Source organism: Populus trichocarpa, chromosome 11, assembly GCF_000002775.5.
Source record: "Populus trichocarpa isolate Nisqually-1 chromosome 11, P.trichocarpa_v4.1, whole genome shotgun sequence".
Classification (NCBI taxonomy): Eukaryota; Viridiplantae; Streptophyta; class Magnoliopsida; order Malpighiales; family Salicaceae; genus Populus; species Populus trichocarpa.
Genome location: NC_037295.2, coordinates 19127175 through 19147711, shown reverse-complemented (window position 1 = coordinate 19147711; position 20537 = coordinate 19127175). Strand labels below are relative to the sequence as shown.

The window sequence follows — 20537 nt, the reverse complement described above, 5'->3', positions numbered from 1 at the left end:
AATCAAACTTTTAATATTTGTTTCTGCGTTTCAAAAGCATTTTTGAAAAAATTTGAAATTTTTTTATTTTTTTATTTACTTCAAATTAATATGTTTTTAGTGTTTTCAAATCATTTTGATATGCTGATGTTAAAAATAATTTTTAAAAAATAAAAAAAATATCATTTTGATGCATCTTAAGACAAAAAGTTATTTGAAAAATAACTACAAATACCTTTCAATCAAAATACAAAACAGCCGGTGCGTTGCCCTAATTTTGATCCATGTTTCTTTATCAAAATATATATCTACATGTTAATTACACGTAAACTTCCATTAATTAATTTTCTTTTTCTGCAAGGAAAGAAATATTTATATGAATCAAAGAACTCTTGACTTGAGATCTTAAAATCAAGAAAAGATGACGTGCATGGATATCGTTTGAATTACACCCTAATTAATAACCTGTTCTTCCATGTTTAATTAGAAGAACTTCCACTCAACCATATTTGGATTTTTATTTTTATTTTTATTTTTTTAATATATTAAGATTGTGGTTTTTAATTCGAATGAGTAATCTCTCTTCAGTCCCTGAGTTTTCAGAACAATTACAAATAGTCCCTCAACTCGGTGCCAAGAGATAGAAAAGAACAAGGAAGAAGCGTCGGCAGAGAGAGAGAGAAGTCACTTTCAAGAAGACAACGACCTCTCCAAAACGTCCTCCCTATTTCTCCGATAAAGTTAACCCAACCCCAAGAAAATGCTTCAGTTACAAGTCCCTCTCATGAATTCTCTCCTCCTCCTCCTCCTCCTCCTCATGGGTCTCTATACCATATACATATATAGTCCCCACCTAGCTAGTTAGCCTATATACGACTAATATATATATTATGTGGAATAATAATACAATAGACACATGCACAGTGTAGACTAGACGATAAAAAAGGATTGAATGAATGAATGCATACTCATGTCTAGTCTCTTCCACAATTCTCACTGCAACAGAGTGTGTATAAATGTAGCAGCTAGCAGCTCACAGACAATAGACATGTTCGTCTCAAAGATTGTCGCCATTTGCTGTAAACTTTCACATTCCTAGCTCGCTCTGTGAAAAAGAAAGTGACAACTGCATGCGTCGTCCCGCCTCTCCTTTCCTTCGATTTTCTTACTTTTAGATCATTCTCGGGCTTATCAATAAGTTGATACATTAATTTGTCCCATTGGTTAAAGAATTGTGCTTCTCCTTCTTTTATTTTTTCTTTTTTGAATCGTGATACTGTCTCTGACATGCATGTGTATCTTGGGGTTTTACAGAGCATGCAATAAATTAAACGAGGAGGAGGGAGAGACAGAGTAGTCGATCGTAGCATTTAATTAATTATTCACAGCAGAATTAATGTACATTTCTCATCATCTCCCCCCTTTTCAACGCCATATATAGCCATAGCCATAGCCTTAGCCTAGGCATTAATTAATATTGTAGTTATCGTATATTTAAAATATTATTGATCACTAGCTAGCTTTTATCATGCGCTTGCATTCTCAATAATAAATAAAATAAATAAAAACATTTCATGCTTGAATAAAGAGGAGTGAAGTCCACCTCAAAGTACGCATGATAGGGTACAACATCGACCGACAACTTTTGCTACGATAATTAAGATACCTAAAAAGAATGTAGTGTGCCCTAACTTTTTTATTGCTTTGAGAAATTAAAAGGTCATTTGCATCTTTACACGAGGGAAGAAAAAAAAGGTGAATATTGGTGTGCCAATGGCAAGGGAAGGGAGAGGTCGCTTCTCCTCCTTGAGAGCCAAATCTATGTATTTTTATTAAAGAATTTAAGGTATATTGAAGAATTTAAGGTATTCTATATATATATATATATATATATATATATATATATATATATATATATATATATATATTACTGGAGAACGCCATAATAAAAATAATACAGATTCCCTTTCTTATTATGAAGTTTTATTTTCATCGAAATCTATTCCCAAGTAAGGGGAAACAAGAAATGCTCCATCACTAATCAACGGTAATTTTTTTTTTTTATTAACATGAGTGTTCGAGCTAATTTATATGTCATTCAACTAATCTTATGAGTTTTAAAATTAATTACTATATATATAAACTTGTAGTAACCTTGAAAAAACTTAAACTTGTAATAATTAAAAAGCAAATCCAAAATCTGACTAATTGAGTTAATCCAAAATCTGATTAATTGAGTTATTAAGAAGATAAACCTCATTGCAGGAGGACTTGACAACGATCTAATTAACCTATTAATCAACATAAATAATCTCTCTTGGTAGGACCAACTTGTGTGAACTTGCACGTACCCACTAGCTTGGGAGTATTAATATGGAGCCATGGCCATACATATACAGACAAGAAGGGTGGGAACATGGAAAGGGTGCTAAATTATAAACGTAAGGGTCCAAAAGATTACAGTTTGGAGTTATTGAAACTGCAGGCAGAATAATGCACAGCATATAGGGACATGTCGTGGGAGTTCTTTCTGCCTCATCAATTGCTCTCTCTTTACTATATATATATATATATATATATATATATATGGTGCGTGGGAGTTCTATAGTTTTCTAACATTTATGCTATACATTAAATAATCAAGATATATGATATAGTAACACTGAGATTTTGGACCCCGCAAGCTTCTTTTTTCCCAATTCTGACACAGTAAATGCACGTTTTTGTACTAAGGTCATTTTTGGGCTACGCTTCGAAATCTTAAGAAAATAAATGGTTGAATGCTTTGTTATTTCACTAACGTCAAACAGTACAAACACACACACACGCACACACACACGCACGCACGCACACAGGCATAGCCTTCTACCAATCCTATCGTTAAGGCTTCCAAGTCGTGATCCAATATTAGTTGCATTTGCATTTGGCCTACACTAACTTGGAAAGTAAAATATTACTAATATTTTGTGTAAAAATTAAAAATTAAATCCTTGAATCCCGACCAAGTCTTATCCAGATTTGATCAAATCAATCGGATCAATCAAACCCAACCCAAGCTAGTTTCAAAGTCAACTCCCAGTCGAATCCAGACCGGCTTGATAACTATAACTATAGCCACAGCAGATACATTACTCAACCCCGTAAGCAAACCAACCAGAATTCCTTCGATTCCTATCTTCTTCAACTAAAATTTATAATTCCAAGTTTAGTGGTGAGTGCAGCATGAAATGCAATAGACATGCTGAACCACTTCCAGACACCACTGCTCCATAAACTTCCATTTGATGGTCTTACACGACATGCATGCAGGTGAGCAAACTAGACTGCAAGTAAGAACACTCTAAAAGATGCCCCCATGACCATTTTCTACCCTACCCCCATGGGAATCCGAGGCAAGCTGCATATTGGGAGAGATTTTCCCGCAGTCAAAACAGGGAGCTAATTAATTATGTACCCAAGCTTTTAACAGAGATAATATGAGGGTTGAGCTGAGGACAAATGCCTATTTTAGACCAGGCCTCGGCCCAAGGAATTTCAGGCAGGCCCATTGAGAATTTGCCAGGACCAAGAACTGGCCCCCACAATGAACAGCTCCTCTTCAATTGCCCGTGCATTTGATGAGGGTATAAGAGATAGCTATATGCTCTTCAATCCCAAACACATAGAAATTAGAATGAAGCAGAGCATAGATAACATTTTGCATTTCTGTTTTCATATAACTGTTATAGAACATGCATTAATAAATAAAATCCCACTGATCTTCAGAAACCAAGACAACAACGGCAGACCAGGGCAAAGTTTCTATTATTTACTAGTTACGACCACGGACTTCCTTGTTCATCCTGCATATGTAGAACCCTAGCCCATGGCATATTTCTGGGTCCAGGACCGTGCAGTAGTTTCATACTTGGCTCTGTCTGTCTTGTACATGTGAGCAATTTCAGGCACCAGGGGATCATCCGGGTTTGGATCAGTCAGCAGTGAGCAGATAGACAGAAGAACCTACAAGAGAGATGTATTCTTTATTTATTCCAAAAAGAATATACGAATCCAATGTCATTATACTACAAATACAAAACTATAATCAGATCTAGAGTCACTATTGCATTACAATATAAGCACTCGCATCTTATAACAGAGCCATGCCAAACACAACTCTGGTCAAGGAGGAGATGGACTAACACAACATCCCATGTACATAAGAGAGAGAAATAAAACATGAAGGGAGAAAAATCATAGTACCTTGGATATTGTAAGGGCAGGGCTCCACTGCTCTTTGAGAATGTCAAGACAAATGCTTCCATTGCTGTTGATGTTAGGGTGGAAAACCTTTGTACGGAAGGAGACCTATCCAGAACATAATCAAATCAGAAAAAAGAAAGATATTTACATCCAGAAAGAACTTTTAAATCATAACACATCAAATGCCCACCAAATTGAAGAAAAAAAAAAGATACAACCAGAAAAGCAGAGAGAGTCAAAGTTTCAAATCCCAACACATCAAAAGCCCACGAGAAAGATTGAATCACTAAGCTAACAACTGCCTTCTTTTTCTCGGAGAGAAAAAGCTCTCTTAAGGATTAGTGTGTCATAACCTATGTGGCAAGCAACCAAAGCTACGGGGATGATAAAAAGCGCTTCCATGAAAGCCTACGAAGCTCCAGGATGTGCATTTCAGGTCCTACAGACTGGCACCCCAAATCAACCAAGCAATGCAATTAGAGAGAGAGGCCAGGACTGACACAAGGCCATCCTTGAACCATTTACAGGTCCACCGCTTTATAGGGGGTGAGAGGATGAGAAGGAATGCAAGGCAAATGGTATCAGAAAAGATGAGCAAATTGATAACCTTGGGTGGCTTGAATGGGTAATCTGGAGGAAAGTGAATGGACACAAGGAATACACCACCAGTAAATGGGCTGTCAGCTGGGCCCATAATTGTTGCTTGCCAGTGGAACATATCATCAGCAACAGGACCTGTACGCATGCATAGTATGTCACAAGCCATGATTCAAATCAATAAACTCTAGTGAAAACAAAATATATTTTGGCCGAATTCATCAGCTTTATATTAGTTTGCAGACAGGTCAAGGCTCATGAATGAAAAAGATCAGCGATCATCAATCTACACAGCCATGTCGACAACACCACATTGAAATATCAAATCCCAATCAACTCACCACAAAACAATTCCAATGATGAAAACTTTTTAGTTCACTCCCGCAAGTGATCAACACACAGACACCACACTTACAGATAGCTGAACCCCACTCTATCCAACAAACAGTCTGTATTTCATAGCAAATGTAATTAGATTCTCATTGATTACTCTTTTAAACCAATCTCTCGTCCTTGCTACTCAACCACATCTAACAACTATCAGATCAATGTGCTCGTGCAAGTTAAAGCAAACACAACGAAAATTTACTGGGGTACCTATATTCAATACAATCCCATCCCGAGTTAACTAAGAACGCATGTTGATATCATAACTATTAAACCAAAGAAACAAATTTATAAGATTAAAACTGATTCAACAATCAAGGGTAAGTAAAGAAGCGAACCAGCACTGCATGAAGCAGGAGGGTCCTTCTGCAGGTCTTTCAACTCCTTGTTAATCCTCTTGGAAGCCATCACAAATTCTCTGAACCTTCAAAAACATATATTTTTACTACATATTAGTGCCAGCGATATAAGCCATCCACATCCAATCATCCAATCAAAATACTAACAAAAAAAAAAAAAAGGTTTAATTTTAAACTTCATATAAATAATAGCAAACCCATAATTTTTTAAAAAGATCCTGAAACGTTCCCCCCTCCAAATGGTCTAAAAAAATAAATTCTGAGTAACCAAACAGTGGGCCAAATTCACTGCCATGAAAACTAAAACCCTTCAGAGTTAAAATTCCTTAAATCTTCTCGGTAACCAAACAAAAAAACATTAAAATAATAATAATAATCATACCCCAGGAAACAAGAAGATCTGTTAACAGGAAAAACCCTTAAAATACAAAAAAAAAAAAAAAACGATTTTTATTGACCCCGTAAAGGGAATAATTAAATAAAAAATAAAAAAAGATTCAGACAAATTTAATAAAAAAGAAATTAATGACCTCCTGAGTTGAGTTAGGGTTCGGGGTTTGAATCGGCAGTAACAGAGACAAAGAATAGAGTGTTTGTTTTGTGTTTGATACTTTGATAAATATATTTAAAAGGAAAAACAAAGAGGAAAGAAAAGATTCCTTGTAGTTGCGTTGTGGCGGTCTGTCTCTCACACGAATGTCTTTCACTTTTCACTTTCTTATTTGTAAACCTTCCTTTTATTATTTATTATTGTTATTATAGATAATTATTAGTTTAATACCCTGCAGATCTGATTAAATTTTTTTAAGATATCTGAAAACAAATATCTCAGAAGTAGAAGAGAATTATTTAATATTATTATTAAAATTGATATAATAAGTTAACTTTGAAATATCTTATTAAATTTTTATATAATTTTAATTAAAAATTAAATTATATAAGAATTGAATTAACAATTAATTTAAAAATAATTTGACTTATTGATAAAAAATATTTAATAATAAAATTAAAAACAAATTTGAAATTGAGAGTCAAAATCGATTCTTTTTCAAGTATGAATTTAAAATTAAATTATGTTAAAATTGTTTTAATATATTTTAGTCGACTTATTTGATGCAAAGATAATCTAATTAGCCAATAAAAATTAAAAAAATAAAATTAAAAAATAATAAAATTAATATAAAAAACCTTCTCGATCCAATATTTTACTTAGCACGAGTCTAAAGTTAAAATATGTGTCGAAGTAATTCAAAAATCAAGTGATGTTGTAGCTATGGTCACAAGGAGATCATTACAGTAACCTCAAATCGAATGCCAAAAGCATGATCTTCATCGATCGTACCCCGGTTCATTGCTTGCTATCCTTCCTCTCTGCAAGGGAGTCATCTTTCCGTGTCGAAAGCTGCTCCCGCACCATGCCCAGCACCTGGTGGATTCAAGGAGAAAGGAGAACATGAATCAAAACTTTATTCTTCCTCCTCTTAAGACATTCATTCCCCAAACTGATCATTATTCTTCAAGTTTTTCTAATTGTTGTGAACAATTAAGTGATTTAACCAGTCCACACTTTATGAATTACGTCATGTATTCATGTTAAATAAATTATACCCCCAAAACAAGAACAGAATATCCAGGTATTAATTACCCCATTTTTCACATTAAATTACACTATTAATTCTTTTTTTCCCCTTTCTTATTGGTGTTTTTTTGGTTAATTCGGTGATCCATGGACTCAAAACATAACTCATGCTCAAGTAAGGTTTTATATTGAATCAGGTGGAAGAACCTCCGACTCAAAAACTCATGCTCAAGTAAGGTTTTATATTGAATCAGGTTAACCTCGATCGGCAAATACCTTAAAAAATATAATCACTACTTATTCAACTAAGTTAAAATCTAAATGAAATCCAATTTAACTTTCAAAATATTTATTAGCATTTTTTTTATTTTTGAAATGATATCATTTTATAGAATTGAATCATGAATTGATTTGATAACTATTTTTTTATTTGATTATATTTAATATATTTATGTATGAATTTATTTTTTCAACATTTAATATTATAATACGAATTATTTATTTAGTTATATTCAATAAATTTATTTATAAAAATTAATTTGTAATAGAGATTAACACACATAAAATTTATTAAATAAAAAAAATATTATACAAAGTTGCACAATTTAAAAATATTATAAAAAATAAATATTTAATTTATATAAAATATACAAAAAAAATTATGAAAAATTAAACACGACTAATATAATTAAAAATTAATTGCTATTCTATAAAGGCTAAAAAAACCCTACAAAATAATTAGAAAAAAATATTAATTAAAACATAAATTTAAAAATTATTTAAAAAAAAAACAGCCAGATTTCCTGATCGACCAACCAGGAAATCGTTCCCAGTTTCATGCTTGGCCGTCGATTCCAAAATAGCACGAAACGGCTCTATCAGTCTCAGCTTACCCCAATTCCGAGTCGAATTCCATCATCAACCCCTAATTGCTTGCTTACCAGCACACCCGATATAACTAGAATAACAGCAAAGTAGAAATACCACGAAAAAGATCAAGGAAAAAAGGCGGGGAGAAGGGGGCAAGACGGCAAATACAATTATTGTAGGAGACGACAAAGAATGCCTTCGACAAATTCGAGTACAGTCTACACTTACTAGGACAACACTCCAACCCAGCTGAGGTGCATTTGGGTAGACTTGTTGATCATTACTGTATACAAAATATACGTCAACTTTCTCACACAAATGCCCATCAACTGTCATCACAAGCTTATATAGTAAGGCCCTATTTTAATACATTGGCAACCTTTGATTCCAAACTGCCTAAAGCAACATACAAACGCAAAACCCCAACTGAACTGTCCCTTAACATGCGACACTGTCATTAAACCTTCCCCAAACACAAGATAAACACACCTCATATAGAAACAAGTTAGAACTGGCACAAGACAGTGCCAGTGCCCCGATGGCAGTTGGGAGCATTGGCTGACACAGGAACACCTCCGCTGTCAGAACCGCTGATCACTGGCCGAACTAGTAAACAAGCTCCAAGAGCCCACTAGGTTCAAGAATCCATTACCCCCTGGTCTTAGCCCTCTTCATACCAAGGCTGTTGTTGAAGGGGGAGACAGAACCTGACATAGGAGAACCTTCCTCACGAAGTGTACCATTCAGCATTGCTAGCTCTCTCAGTTGCTGCTTCTTGTAGTAATCCTGTGATTCATCCTGAACATGAAACGAGGAAAAACAAAAATTAACCCTGACAAAAAAAGAAATGATGTTTGCAAGCTGGTCATGAGAGGAAAAGGAAGAAGTTAATTTGTAAGGTAGACGAAAAAATAAAAAAAGCTTTACAAGCAAGATACGAGAAAAGGAGTAAGCTAATTACCACAGGCTTCAACAAGTCTTCGAGTATCTCACTTGCCTGCATTAGCCGAGCATCAACAATCTCAACTGGCAATTCACCCTCAACTAAGATGTGGAGAGGTTCATTGAGATGCTCATACCCCGGTTTCCCTCTCATCATTTCTTCCTATAAAAAATGAACAATATATTGTTTGCATCATGAAACCAAGGTAAGGGGACATAATATCACAATCCATGAGAGAAAAATTACACCCTAGCAAGCAGAAGAGAGCAATGGCTGGACAGAACTATTGATAATTTTTTACACAAATTCTTTTTTTAAAAAAATGTAAAATTTATTTCCCAAAAATTGAAATGCAGATTTGCAGAGTTTTTCAAACAGCACATGCACATTCAGATTTTCTAGAGACTATCTTGGACCACGATCATCTATAGGTTCCAGCAAAGATTATTTGATCGTTAATCTCATGATAAAATATTTCCTCTTCGCAGTTCTCTTCTAACTCAAAAGATTGAAGGTGTGCTTAAGGAGGAAATATCATTAATACCTTGGCTGGATCCTTAATGCTTCCACGGCCTCTGATCAGGACACGGCACTCTGTGCTAGCTTCCACTCGCTTAAGGGAGTTCCCCCTAGGACCAAGAAGGCGCCCAACAAAGTTATACTACAATAAGAGATGAATGTCAGAGGCTGCACAAAAGAAAATGCAAAAAAAACAACAAAAATAATAATCTGCAAGAAAAAGAGCAGATGATTTGTACATTAGGATATTTGTCGACAGGAATATCCACTCTAATAGTTCTCTTAGCAATAAGACCGGATGAGCTACCTTGAGAGCTCAGCCAGTTTTGTGCTGATGAGGGCTGCAACATACCTGACATCTGCACAGCACAATCCCAGATTTTGTCAAAAAAACCACTATCTATGTAAATGTGGCTTCCTGCTTTGGATGGTGGGAAGTACAGTAATTAAATCCCCAAGGTTCAGAGTGCCCCATAAGCATTGAACAACTCCAATGGAAGAACATATTTAAGACACTATAGCAGGTGAGGAAAGAAACACACAACACAGATGACAGCTAAATGAACCCAAAAAAAATGCCAACGCAGGAACTATATTAAGGGATACCCACCAAATAGAATGAAAATGGAAGGCTCTAAACCTAGAAACATATGTATTAGTGTGCTCAACAGCCTTGTCATCTTTTATATTGGTTAACATTGGTTAAGGCGCCAGGATATCTGCTACAGTGCCATTGTGGGTTAAACAACTTTTATCAGTTCAAGGGTCAGGATTATACTCCAAATTACCAGACTCCCTCTTAACTAGAAGCAGTTTCTTCATACTCAGCATGCCATGCATCCTTCATAGAATGAATTGCAAACCAAGCCAGAAGTAATTCTTTGAAAATGAAGGGTATTGGGTCTTCAATTTTTTTCACCAATGAGAATAAATTCATGTATTTCGTCTTCATTATGTCTTCACAATTTAAAAGGGCATAGTGAATGTGGAATCATCTAATTAAGAGTGGTACTCTGGAAAGGCGTGCAAAGTTAAGATCTACTTTTCACTGCTTGGTGATGTTAGCTTCAGACTCACTACCTGTCAATTCAAACTACAAGCTTAAACAAAAGGTATAAGTTAGGAGTAAAAGGAAAATATAGTCAGAAAATGCTTCTAAAAACAGTAAATTTAGATGAAAAAAAGGTCATGTTAATGGTTAGCATCCGTACTTCTGATTGAAACCGTGATGCCCATCCATTTGCATCAGCTGCTCCATTTGAAAATATTCCTCCAGAAGACAGAGGACTAGCATGTTCAAGCCCACTTTGACCTAAAACTGATGCATTCCCCAACAGTGTAGTTACACGCAATATTTCTGCTCCAAAATGTCAATTTTCAAGAACAAGATGTACCAGTTAGCATTGGTTATTGGTTAGCAGTCACCACAAAATGGACGGACAAGACGGATTGTTAACTTAGTTAGTTAAAAATCAATGCTTGCCCCATTAAATATACTTAAACTTTCAGAAGAATATAGTCTGAGATGAAAGGTTAAGGACCACAATGTCAAGTGATACCCTAGCATATGCATCGTTAAACAAAAAAGAAAGTTAACATTATCTGCTCTAATAAGTTTGACAGAGAATGAAGCAACTAATAAATATTAACTATTCAAGTCACACAAGTAAAAAAAACTCAAGGACATTGTAAATCTACCAATTTGCAGCCTGCATAGAAACAACACTATCTAATCAACACCAGAAATTAGCACCACTGAAAATAGGAAATTTGTCACAAGTATTTGCAAAGAAGGACAGAGAATGAAATTGGAAGAAAAAAAATTAACATGTCGCTGCAAAAAGGAAGAGGATAATGCAAGAGATAAGGGGGGAAATAAAACAAAGCCACAGCGGAAATCGTTTAGAATCAGTTCAACCAGCTCATTTCAGCTATAACGCCAGCATCAGAATTTGCCAAATTTAGTTCCCAATATAAGCTGAAAACAGAGTTCTATAAAACAACCAAGCAGAGTTTTAGTTAGCTCACAATGACCATCAGCTTCTTCAGATGTCAAAGATGCCCCCAAGTGATAAGGTACTTGGCCAACCAATAACACAACTATTCCTAGTCCACTCTGTACACTGGAAGATCTCTTTCTGCAAGATGAGTGAAAGATCCTATGTGCACAGCCCCATTTCCAAAAAACACAAACCATCCTATTGGCTTTCTTTGTAATCTTATAGGTTTTTCAGTTTGCCATCAGTATTGCCCACCCCGAAACATAAAAAAAAAATGTCTTAGTTGTTGATTCAGATGTCTGAATTCTCACCAAAGATGATCATGTTCTACACAGAAACCCAACACTAAAGATAAAATCCTGCAACAGACTATAATTGAAATTAATTTCCAACTCCTAAGCAAAAAAAAATAATTCAAAATGCTTTACTCTATGCCAAACACCAATGAGCTCTTTAAATCATTTCTGGCACCCTCTTCAACCATCATCTACCCTATCACAGCCAGAGCTCAAAAAGGAATGCAAAGGAAAAGGACCTGGATATGAGGTGGGGAAATTGAATGGTTCTAGAATGTGGATAATACCAGGAGCACACATCTAGGATACCAATCAAACAACAATGCCATATGAGAAATATCATAACGATACAAATACACAATATCCCATGGTTTCACAAGAATGCAAGCCAATTAGCCTATTCAACACAATCAACTGACAAAAGCATATATAACTAGTAATCTAGAATAAATCCTCTTCTTTGCAAGTTACTATCTACACTTTCAAGTCAATCTGCCATGAGCAATCCCTGTGCTCCTCTAACAGGCCCTACTAAATGCTTATATAGCATCCAGTTGGTGAGAATATCTTTTTGAACCCTAAGAGCCTTCGCACAGTGAATTGGTGCTTTCCCCAAAGCCAATATCATTCTTTAATTTCATAGATATCCATAATGAGTTGTCAATTGATGAGCTTAATGCTACTTTATGCCTAATCCATCAAACTAAGCATGATATAAAAAATGGATTCCGGGATCATGACTGAAGTTTCCACTCACCTTGGACATCTGTCAACGCAAAAACATTCACTCCTTTCATCAAGAAAACAGGAAAGCGAAGAACCAACAGAACTTGTGCAAGCAATCTATCGCTAAAGCCTCCTAAGTTTTACATAGCAGGACAGGGACATTATATGATCTTCAACAATGTTATACAACCATTCTACACCTAATCACTATTTTACCAAACAAGGTGGAATGATAGGACCTTGTTTCCTTCTTTCACTTAACCAGAATGACTTTATTGGGCTTTAATTTGTGGACCATTCCTATACTGATTTCTTTATGATAGTTTTGTATAAAGCACGATAAATAGCAGCAGTCAGTAAATAAATATCTGCAATTTGTGGCATATATCGATCATCCAATGCCAATTAAATAGATTTGGTTTCCATTTATAATTGTCTATACTGTACACACCATATACACGTTGCTTTCCACAATTGCTATCGTTCCATGTTCTTGTAATCATAAAAGGAATCCAATGGAAAAATATCCACTTCTGAATATCATACATGGTTTGATCTAAGTGTATGAAAAGGCGATGTGCAATGGACCTCACCTTGGTTCAACAGCCGATAGATATTAGGAAGCACAGGCATAAATGGAATAATCTTGTGACGCTCTGCCAACAACTCCGACAAATACCTGCTCAACAAAAACACATCAAGTATTAATTCACCATGCAGTTGCACAAACATGTTCATACACAAAATCATTACCATGCTAGAAATATATTAAAAAAAAAGCCACTAAAAACATAACTAATCAATCATTTAATAAATCTACCATCAGAAACCATTTCAATGATCAGAATTGAGCTACAAATCAGCGATTCCAAGCTCAAACAGATACAAAACGCAACTATAAAGTTTCAGAATTTCCTGCTTAACACCACATGAACACATGAATCAACAACAGACAGTGAAAAAAACAGTAAATGAGTTGATTTGATTCATAAAGAAACAAACCGAAGCACATATCGAGTTATTGGATCAATTTAGTGACATAAATCACTAAATCCAGCAGTAAAGTAACTAGCGAAACAAACTACACAGCAAAACAGCATCAGATTCCAGTCACGTAATAACAAAACCTAGATCTCAGCTACTGAGATCAAGGATCTAGATCTCTCTAGATTTGTAAAGCAGACAGTTAAAGTGAAACGAGAGAGATAAATTCCAGCTATATATATATATACTTTTCTTGCTCGACTACGAGAGCAGAGGAAGCTGCCGATGAACGAAGACCAGAGATATGAGGGGAGTGAGGAGCTGATGGAGACGGAGAGTAAGCCATAAAGCGACTAGCACCAACACCAACACCGCCGCCAGTGGTGGTCATTTTATCAGTACTCCAATCAATATCCTTATAGATATCCGTTTTGTTAGATTTTTTTAAATCAGTTAAAATTATTGATAGAGAGAGAGCAGCGGCCACGGCAGCGGCGGCAACCAGATAGAAGAAAATAATTTTTTTCAATAATGTTTTTTTTTTTTTTTTTTTTTTTTTGTGGTTGTGGTTACAGCCGCTACCAGGCTCCCTTTCTCTCTGTTTCTTCTCAGTTGCGTCGGTGGAAAATGTATTTATATATGCGTGTGAGATTAAAAAAAAGAGCTACCGTTTTATTTATTTTTTTACCTTTTACTGTTTACTGCCCCTTAAAGAAACGAGAACAATCATAGTGTATGGACACGTGGCGCAGGAGAAGAATTGAAGGAGGACTCTTTATCTATATAAGTCCTTGAATTTTTTGTGCTGTTCAATATTAGTTGTTTTTCTTTTGACAACTATATGATAACACCCTTCAGCTTCTTCTTCTTCTTTTGTTCACGGTGAAAGTTTTTATTTTGGGTGGGAAAAAATGTAATTTACTTTGATATCTTTATGTGATTTGGGATTAATGTATGGTATGCCTATAAATATTTGTATTGATGATGACGTGTAATTCAAACCAATTCCAAAATACTAATTAATTTTGCATTCTCATCTCATTTCTGATTTATTTTATAAATTATTTTTATGAGTTAATTTTATTAAGTTGGATGTTGATATCATAAAAGATCATTGTCAAAGAAAACCTAATAAAGTATTGTCATTACAACTTCCTACTAAACTTATAAATACACCTAAAAATGCTACTAATTTACAAAAAATAAAAATTTTATATAAGAAATCCTGAGGGGTGTAGCTCAATTGGTCATGTCCTAAGTTTGCTCTCTAGAGATCACCAATTCAAGTCCCACAAACCTTCAGGATCACTAGAGGCTTACATGGTCGTTAACTTCAAGGCCCGTGGGATTAGTCGAGGTACACGCAAGCTAATCCGAACACCTACATTAAAAAAAAAAAAAACTTTATACAAGCACTATATTTTTCATTTGCTTCTTGCTATCATATAAATATAAAAAATATATGTTTTAAAGCAATATTTCAGCTATTTAATTATATATATATATATATATATATATATATTTAAAAAATATATAAATCCTTATATTTATTACTAAAATCATGTTCATATGACTGTCATATTAATATCTATTTTAGTAATTAATAAAAGTTTTGATTTCGAGGTGTAAGTTTACTGTGTATAAAATGTTTTCAGCATAACATATATTACTAGCTCACATTTTTCAATTATAAATCGTCTAAATAAAAAAAAAAAAACAAAGTTGAATGGTTTTATTATATTTTTTCCAATTTATAAATGACTTTAACATTAACCGAGGAAATAGGTAAATTCATAGGGAACCATTTAGCACTTTTAAAAACTTTTGCTTCGCAAAAATTAACTCTTTCAAAGAAATAACTGAATCATCTATACAACTACAAGGGCTAAAATAAACTTTGGAGGATGTGGCTTCCAACATAATCAATAAAATTCAATAAAAATAAAACAAGTGTAGTGAATTTCATATATATTATTATATTAGTTTATTTTTTCACGCTAAGTTATTAAATTTTTTTTTTTATGAACAACTATTTAATATTGTTATTAAATCTAGCCTTTCAAGATAATTTTAAAATCTTCTAAATCGATTTCTTATCTAATTCGAGTTTTTAATTAAATTACTTGAAAGTTACCTTAACATAACATAATCGACTTAGCAAATTCAAATACAACCCAAATTACTAATAAAAAAGTGTTTTGTCTTTTAAAAATATTCAAGATGATATATATTTTTTAATATTGAAACAATATGATATATATTGGATCGATTTAAGCTTCATATCTTAATTTGTCAAACCCATGACCTGAATCATGAACTTTTATAGGTTTAATAACTCTTTGTTTAAAACTATTTTTTTGCCCCGACATGATCCTGTCAACCTAATAAGTCCAAAGACTACTTGGATGACTGGTACGTGATTTGGCTTTAAATTTTTTTTAAGATGATTTCTTCTTTTTAAAAAAACATATTGAGGCAAAGACAGAGTTCCGCGGTTTAACCTGTCAAACTCGCAATTCAGGTTATAGACTTCACTGAGTTTAATAAATATATTTTTTTAAACTATTTTTACTTAATCATATGATAATAAAATAGACGTCTGCAAGAAAATTGATCGTCAACCAAATACTAAAATGTTTGTTTGAGACTATAATGATTTTATAGAAAACAAACTATAATAAATTATGAAGATCAATTCAAAATTAATAAATTATTATAGAATAAAATTGAAAAAAAAAAATAAGGATAGATTACTTTGAGCATTTTTATAGTTTAGTCATTTTTTTTACTTTATTTTTTAGATAATCATTAAAAATATATTAAAATAATAATTAAAACGCCCTAAACCTAAAAATAACAAAACTATCACTAAGTTAACTTTAATATGCACTTCCATAACTCGCCCACGTAATAATCTAACAAGTAAATAGATAAGAAATCCTCAATCCGCATTGCAAGATAATTTCCTGTATTAGTTATGAAAGGTTAGCTTGTAAAATTAAAACCATTTGCATCCTTCATAGGAGAAGATATTTTATAAATGCAAACCATTAATACCTTTATGGGAAAAATTATGAATATTTGATTTATTCCACCATTTATATGTATGCCAACAATATTTGCAACAACCAAGCACTTTCTTCAGCCCTAGAAATTCCAATCATGCTCAAAATGTTAGTAGAGAAAATCACACTATACATATTCTAGCCGAACACTTTCTTGGTTTAAATGGTGTTTGGAAGTATGGTAACAGTTGTTTTTCAAAGTGTTTTTCGTCTAGAAATGTATTAAAATAATTTTTTTTTTATTTTAAAAAAATTATTTTTGATATTAGCACATCAAACTAATTTAAAATGATAAAAAAATTTAAGCGAAAAACAAAATTTAAAATTTCATGTAATGCGATTTGCACCACGTTTCCAAACAATACCTTACTTGTTGATTTCTTATATCATGAGAGGGAGAGGGAGAGGGAGGGGAAGGGGAGAGAGAGAGATTTGTTTTTGTTTTGTATAGGAAGATTTGTCGGAGAGGTTGACATCCACACTGATCTTGTGGTAGACATCAATAGTGTTTAAGTATGACTATTTTCCACGCTTTAATATATATGGGGACATTAATTTTTTTTTGTTGATTTTCAAAATCCGCTTTGACCAAAGTTGCAAGGAGTAATATTAAAAAATTCGGTTGCAAATTGAGAAAATGACTAAACCATAAGATGCTCAAAGTAATTTATCCAAAATAAAAAAAAAAAGCTTCATGTTAACAAATATGAAAAGTGTGAGCATGAGATTTAAACCTCATATGTTAATCTCTCTAAAATCTCTCTAAAAAATAACATCCCATGTAAGCAATTAATTCAAAATTTTATCTCAAAATATTTTATTTTAAATCGTCATAGATACACCATGACAATTTTGAATTGGCATAAATTGCTTAAGAGTTAGATAAATGTTAATGTTAGTTATTCTAATTTGTTTACAAAACAAATGACCCTTTCAATTTTAAGAAATAAAAGAAAAGGATTTGATCAAAAAATATTTGAACTTAGACACTTTAGTGTAATTTACCTAAATAAAAAGTGAAAAAGCCCAAAAACATTAATTGCAATTTAAACCAAATATTTTTAAAATTATAGCCGAAGAGAAAATTATCAGTTTCAATCATAATTAACTCCACTGTTCATCACACTATCATATCATCAAATTAACAGATCCTTTATCTTCTAGCTAAACAAGGATGCCCCGATTAATCTCTAATAATGTATGCCCACACCTGTACAAGGTAGGCTCCCGAGAAATATTGTCTTAGCTGATGGGTCAGGTCCACATATTTAATTTTATTATTGAGAAGGCATATCTCGAGGAGAGAAAGTAATCTACTGTATAAGCAACTGACTCTTCTCTCCTAATTGAAGTGAGATGGTGACATTATCATAATCTCCTAGATGAGAAGTTTGAATAACCCAATATGCCTGGTGTCTCTACATACGATATTAATAATAATGTATGCCCACATCTATAGGTTATACCTATATATTGTAGGCTTTTCAAGAGATATTGTCTTAGCTAATAGCCAAAGCCATATACTGAACTTTGTCCTTGTAAAGGATCCTCTTGAGAAAGAGATGACTTGTGTCCAATAAGATTCTTGATTCAGCCGATGTGAGCTAATGGCATCTTTAGTGTTTGCTCAAAGTTAACATTGCAGAAAATTGATGCTGCCACATGATTGAAGTTCTTTGAACGCCGGAACCAAGATGATTGATGTTGCACTTGGCATAGAAGGGAAGCGGCGTTGGCATCATTGTTGATCTGGTATCCTTCTCATCATCCGCACTGGAATTCAGGGAGGAACGATATGACCGATTTCCTTTTTAGCCCGTAAAATTATGAATCCAACTAACAGATGATCGGACCGAAATGCTTCATCCCCTTGATGAGATTAGGCAATGCCATTATCAAGCCTCTCAAATTCCAGCACTGCAAGTACTTGTATGAATGGTGCACAAGAGAACTGACAAGATACAACAGAAAGACATGTTTAGCAACAAGAACTTTCATTCAATTACCAAGTTTTTGCATGATTTTGCTGTTACCTTCAAGTAATTGATCAGAGAACTGAGCCAGCACATTCTTTGTTGTTGTAGATTAAACAAGATCATTACGTACAAACTGCAGGAACAAAGCTTTCTGTCAAACCTCAACAGCTTATAAGAGCACCAGGGGGCAAATTATCTGATGAATTGAGTACCTTCATGCTTAGACGCTGACTTGGAGAAATCCACAAGCTAGCTAGCAGGCTTCCCTGATCAGAATCCGCAAAGGATGAATTTGGAAGCAGGAAACACCAAACATGAGAAAGAAACAAGACAAATTGTAATCAAATACTGCGAACACCAAGTAAATGGCTTCCATTTGATCTCAACGCTTGAGCTCTTCATTCTCTTTCCACTCACTGGTTCCTTAGACAAATCAAAACTAGCCCCTTTCATTCTCAACTCTTGAATACACTTAGTAAGAGCTCTATCATTATTCTTCTCTCTTTGCAACTGCCTGGACACCTTCCAGTAACTGCAAATCTTAACCTGAACCAAAGACACAAACACAAGCGAAGTGCAGACAGACACAAGAGAAGGTATCCACCAATTCTTGCAAGTATGCTCTTTACTATCAACAGAAGAGGTAAACAAAATGGTTAAGAATATCCCATGAAAGACTAAAAAGAAGCAACAAAGGTGAAAGATTTCGCGCTTGATAGAGACCATTCTCGACTCTTTCAAAGCAATTCTACGGCCGAAAAGATTCTCTTCTCTTTGCCATAGCTTGAGAAGCAAAAGATGACCTGGACAATTAGAGATTTCTGCTAACGGGTGGTTTTGAATTGCTGTTATTGTGTTCATGGCACATATCAGTTTCTGCTGGTGCTCTTCATCTACTGGGATTTCTACGATATGGGCGTCTTTCATTTCAGCCATTGTTGAACACAAATGAGATAAAATTGAATTATAGAAAAGGCCAATAACACAAGAAAGGAAACAAAATAACGAACCAGAAGATTTTGAAAAAAAGAAAAAAGAAAGAAAATTAACCAGAATTTATGGGAAACCGCTGTCAAACAAGGAAATGAGAGAGATGGAAGAGCTGAAGAGAGATTAGATTATAGAAAGCAGGGGGAGATTAGATTGCTTGATTGTTGTGAGAGGGAACGGGTTAAAACTTTCAGATATTTAAATAGTTGAGACACTCCTGGAATCTCATGAGTTACTCTTAATGCTCCAACGGTCAGATTTCTTATCAACAGCTATATTTTAGAAGCTAATAATGGGCCTGCTAATTAATTAGGGCTCCAATAACTGTCCTGAGGATCTTACTTGTAAGTTATCTTTTCCCACTTTTTATTTAATATAATTTTATTTATTAACAACTGATTATTTACGAGAAAAAATACTATAATAAACGTCCAAGTTACAGGAAATCTTAGATTTAAAGTACTATAATCAAGGCTCTTTTTGGCTTAAAAGCAGGCCGGGGAGGACGTGTGGAGGCAATGGCGCAACACATACAGGGAAGCTTATCACTCCTGAAGGTGAAAAGGAGTTCAAATGCCCCGATGATGTCTTCATCCTTGACCAGGCTGAAGAGGAAGGCGTTGACCTTCCATGCTCATGCAGGGCTGGGGCTTGTTCTTCATGTGCTGCCAAGATTGTTCAAGGGACTGTGGATCAGTTTGATATTAGCTTTCTTGGAGGTGACCAGATAGAGGCTGGTTGGGTTCTCACCTGTTATGCTTATCCTATGTGTCTGATCTTGTCATCGAGACACTCAAAGAGGAAGAGCTAATTAATTTCTTCAAGTTAATTGATATGCTTTAATTAATTGTTGATAACTTATAAGCTAGCCATGTCCTTTGTCTTCTCCTTTAATTGTTTCTGTATGTTGGCTGTCTCATGATCTTGCTTTTTACTGGGCATTGCCAAAGTTTTTGTTCTTTCATTTGTGATGGCATGCAAATTACATTTATTAGCGTAATTTAATTTAATAATATTCTCATATT

The 20537-nt window shown here is 34.1% G+C and overlaps 3 protein-coding genes and 1 pseudogene across 4 annotated transcripts; 1 reads left to right on the top strand and 3 right to left on the bottom strand.

The window, feature by feature from the left end:
• Window positions 1-3647: 3647 nt before the first annotated feature.
• Window positions 3648-6283, bottom strand: LOC18103563 (ubiquitin-conjugating enzyme E2-17 kDa). Of its 2 annotated transcripts, none has more exons than XM_006377938.3 (5): window positions 6095-6283; window positions 5544-5629; window positions 4829-4956; window positions 4222-4326; window positions 3648-3981 (listed from the first exon to the last, which is right to left on the bottom strand). In XM_006377938.3, the coding sequence occupies exons 2-5, from the start codon at window positions 5611-5613 to the stop codon at window positions 3838-3840; spliced, it is 447 nt and encodes a 148-aa protein (XP_006378000.2). In that variant the 5' UTR covers window positions 5614-5629; window positions 6095-6283; the 3' UTR covers window positions 3648-3837. The 2 variants fall into 2 exon arrangements, with proteins under 2 accessions (XP_006378000.2, XP_006378001.2); XM_006377939.3 differs by having other exon boundaries at window positions 5544-5623; window positions 6095-6278.
• A 1875-nt stretch (window positions 6284-8158) lies between these two features.
• On the bottom strand, window positions 8159-14076 carry LOC18103562 (KH domain-containing protein At5g56140). Its single transcript, XM_006377937.3, has 7 exons — window positions 13730-14076; window positions 13091-13176; window positions 10687-10832; window positions 9715-9834; window positions 9501-9617; window positions 8975-9118; window positions 8159-8811 (listed from the first exon to the last, which is right to left on the bottom strand). Exons 1-7 carry the CDS (start codon window positions 13870-13872, stop codon window positions 8662-8664), a joined length of 906 nt encoding a protein of 301 aa, XP_006377999.2. The 5' UTR covers window positions 13873-14076; the 3' UTR covers window positions 8159-8661.
• Window positions 14077-17647: 3571 nt separating this feature from the next.
• Window positions 17648-19715, bottom strand: LOC18103561 (uncharacterized). The gene is made up of 3 exons (XM_006377936.3): window positions 18735-19715; window positions 18580-18655; window positions 17648-18497 (listed from the first exon to the last, which is right to left on the bottom strand). Exon 1 carries the CDS (start codon window positions 19456-19458, stop codon window positions 18793-18795), a length of 666 nt encoding a protein of 221 aa, XP_006377998.1. The 5' UTR covers window positions 19459-19715; the 3' UTR covers window positions 17648-18497; window positions 18580-18655; window positions 18735-18792.
• Window positions 19716-19753: 38 nt separating this feature from the next.
• Window positions 19754-20377, top strand: LOC18103560 (ferredoxin-like; annotated as a pseudogene).
• The last annotated feature ends 160 nt before the right edge of the window (window positions 20378-20537 follow it).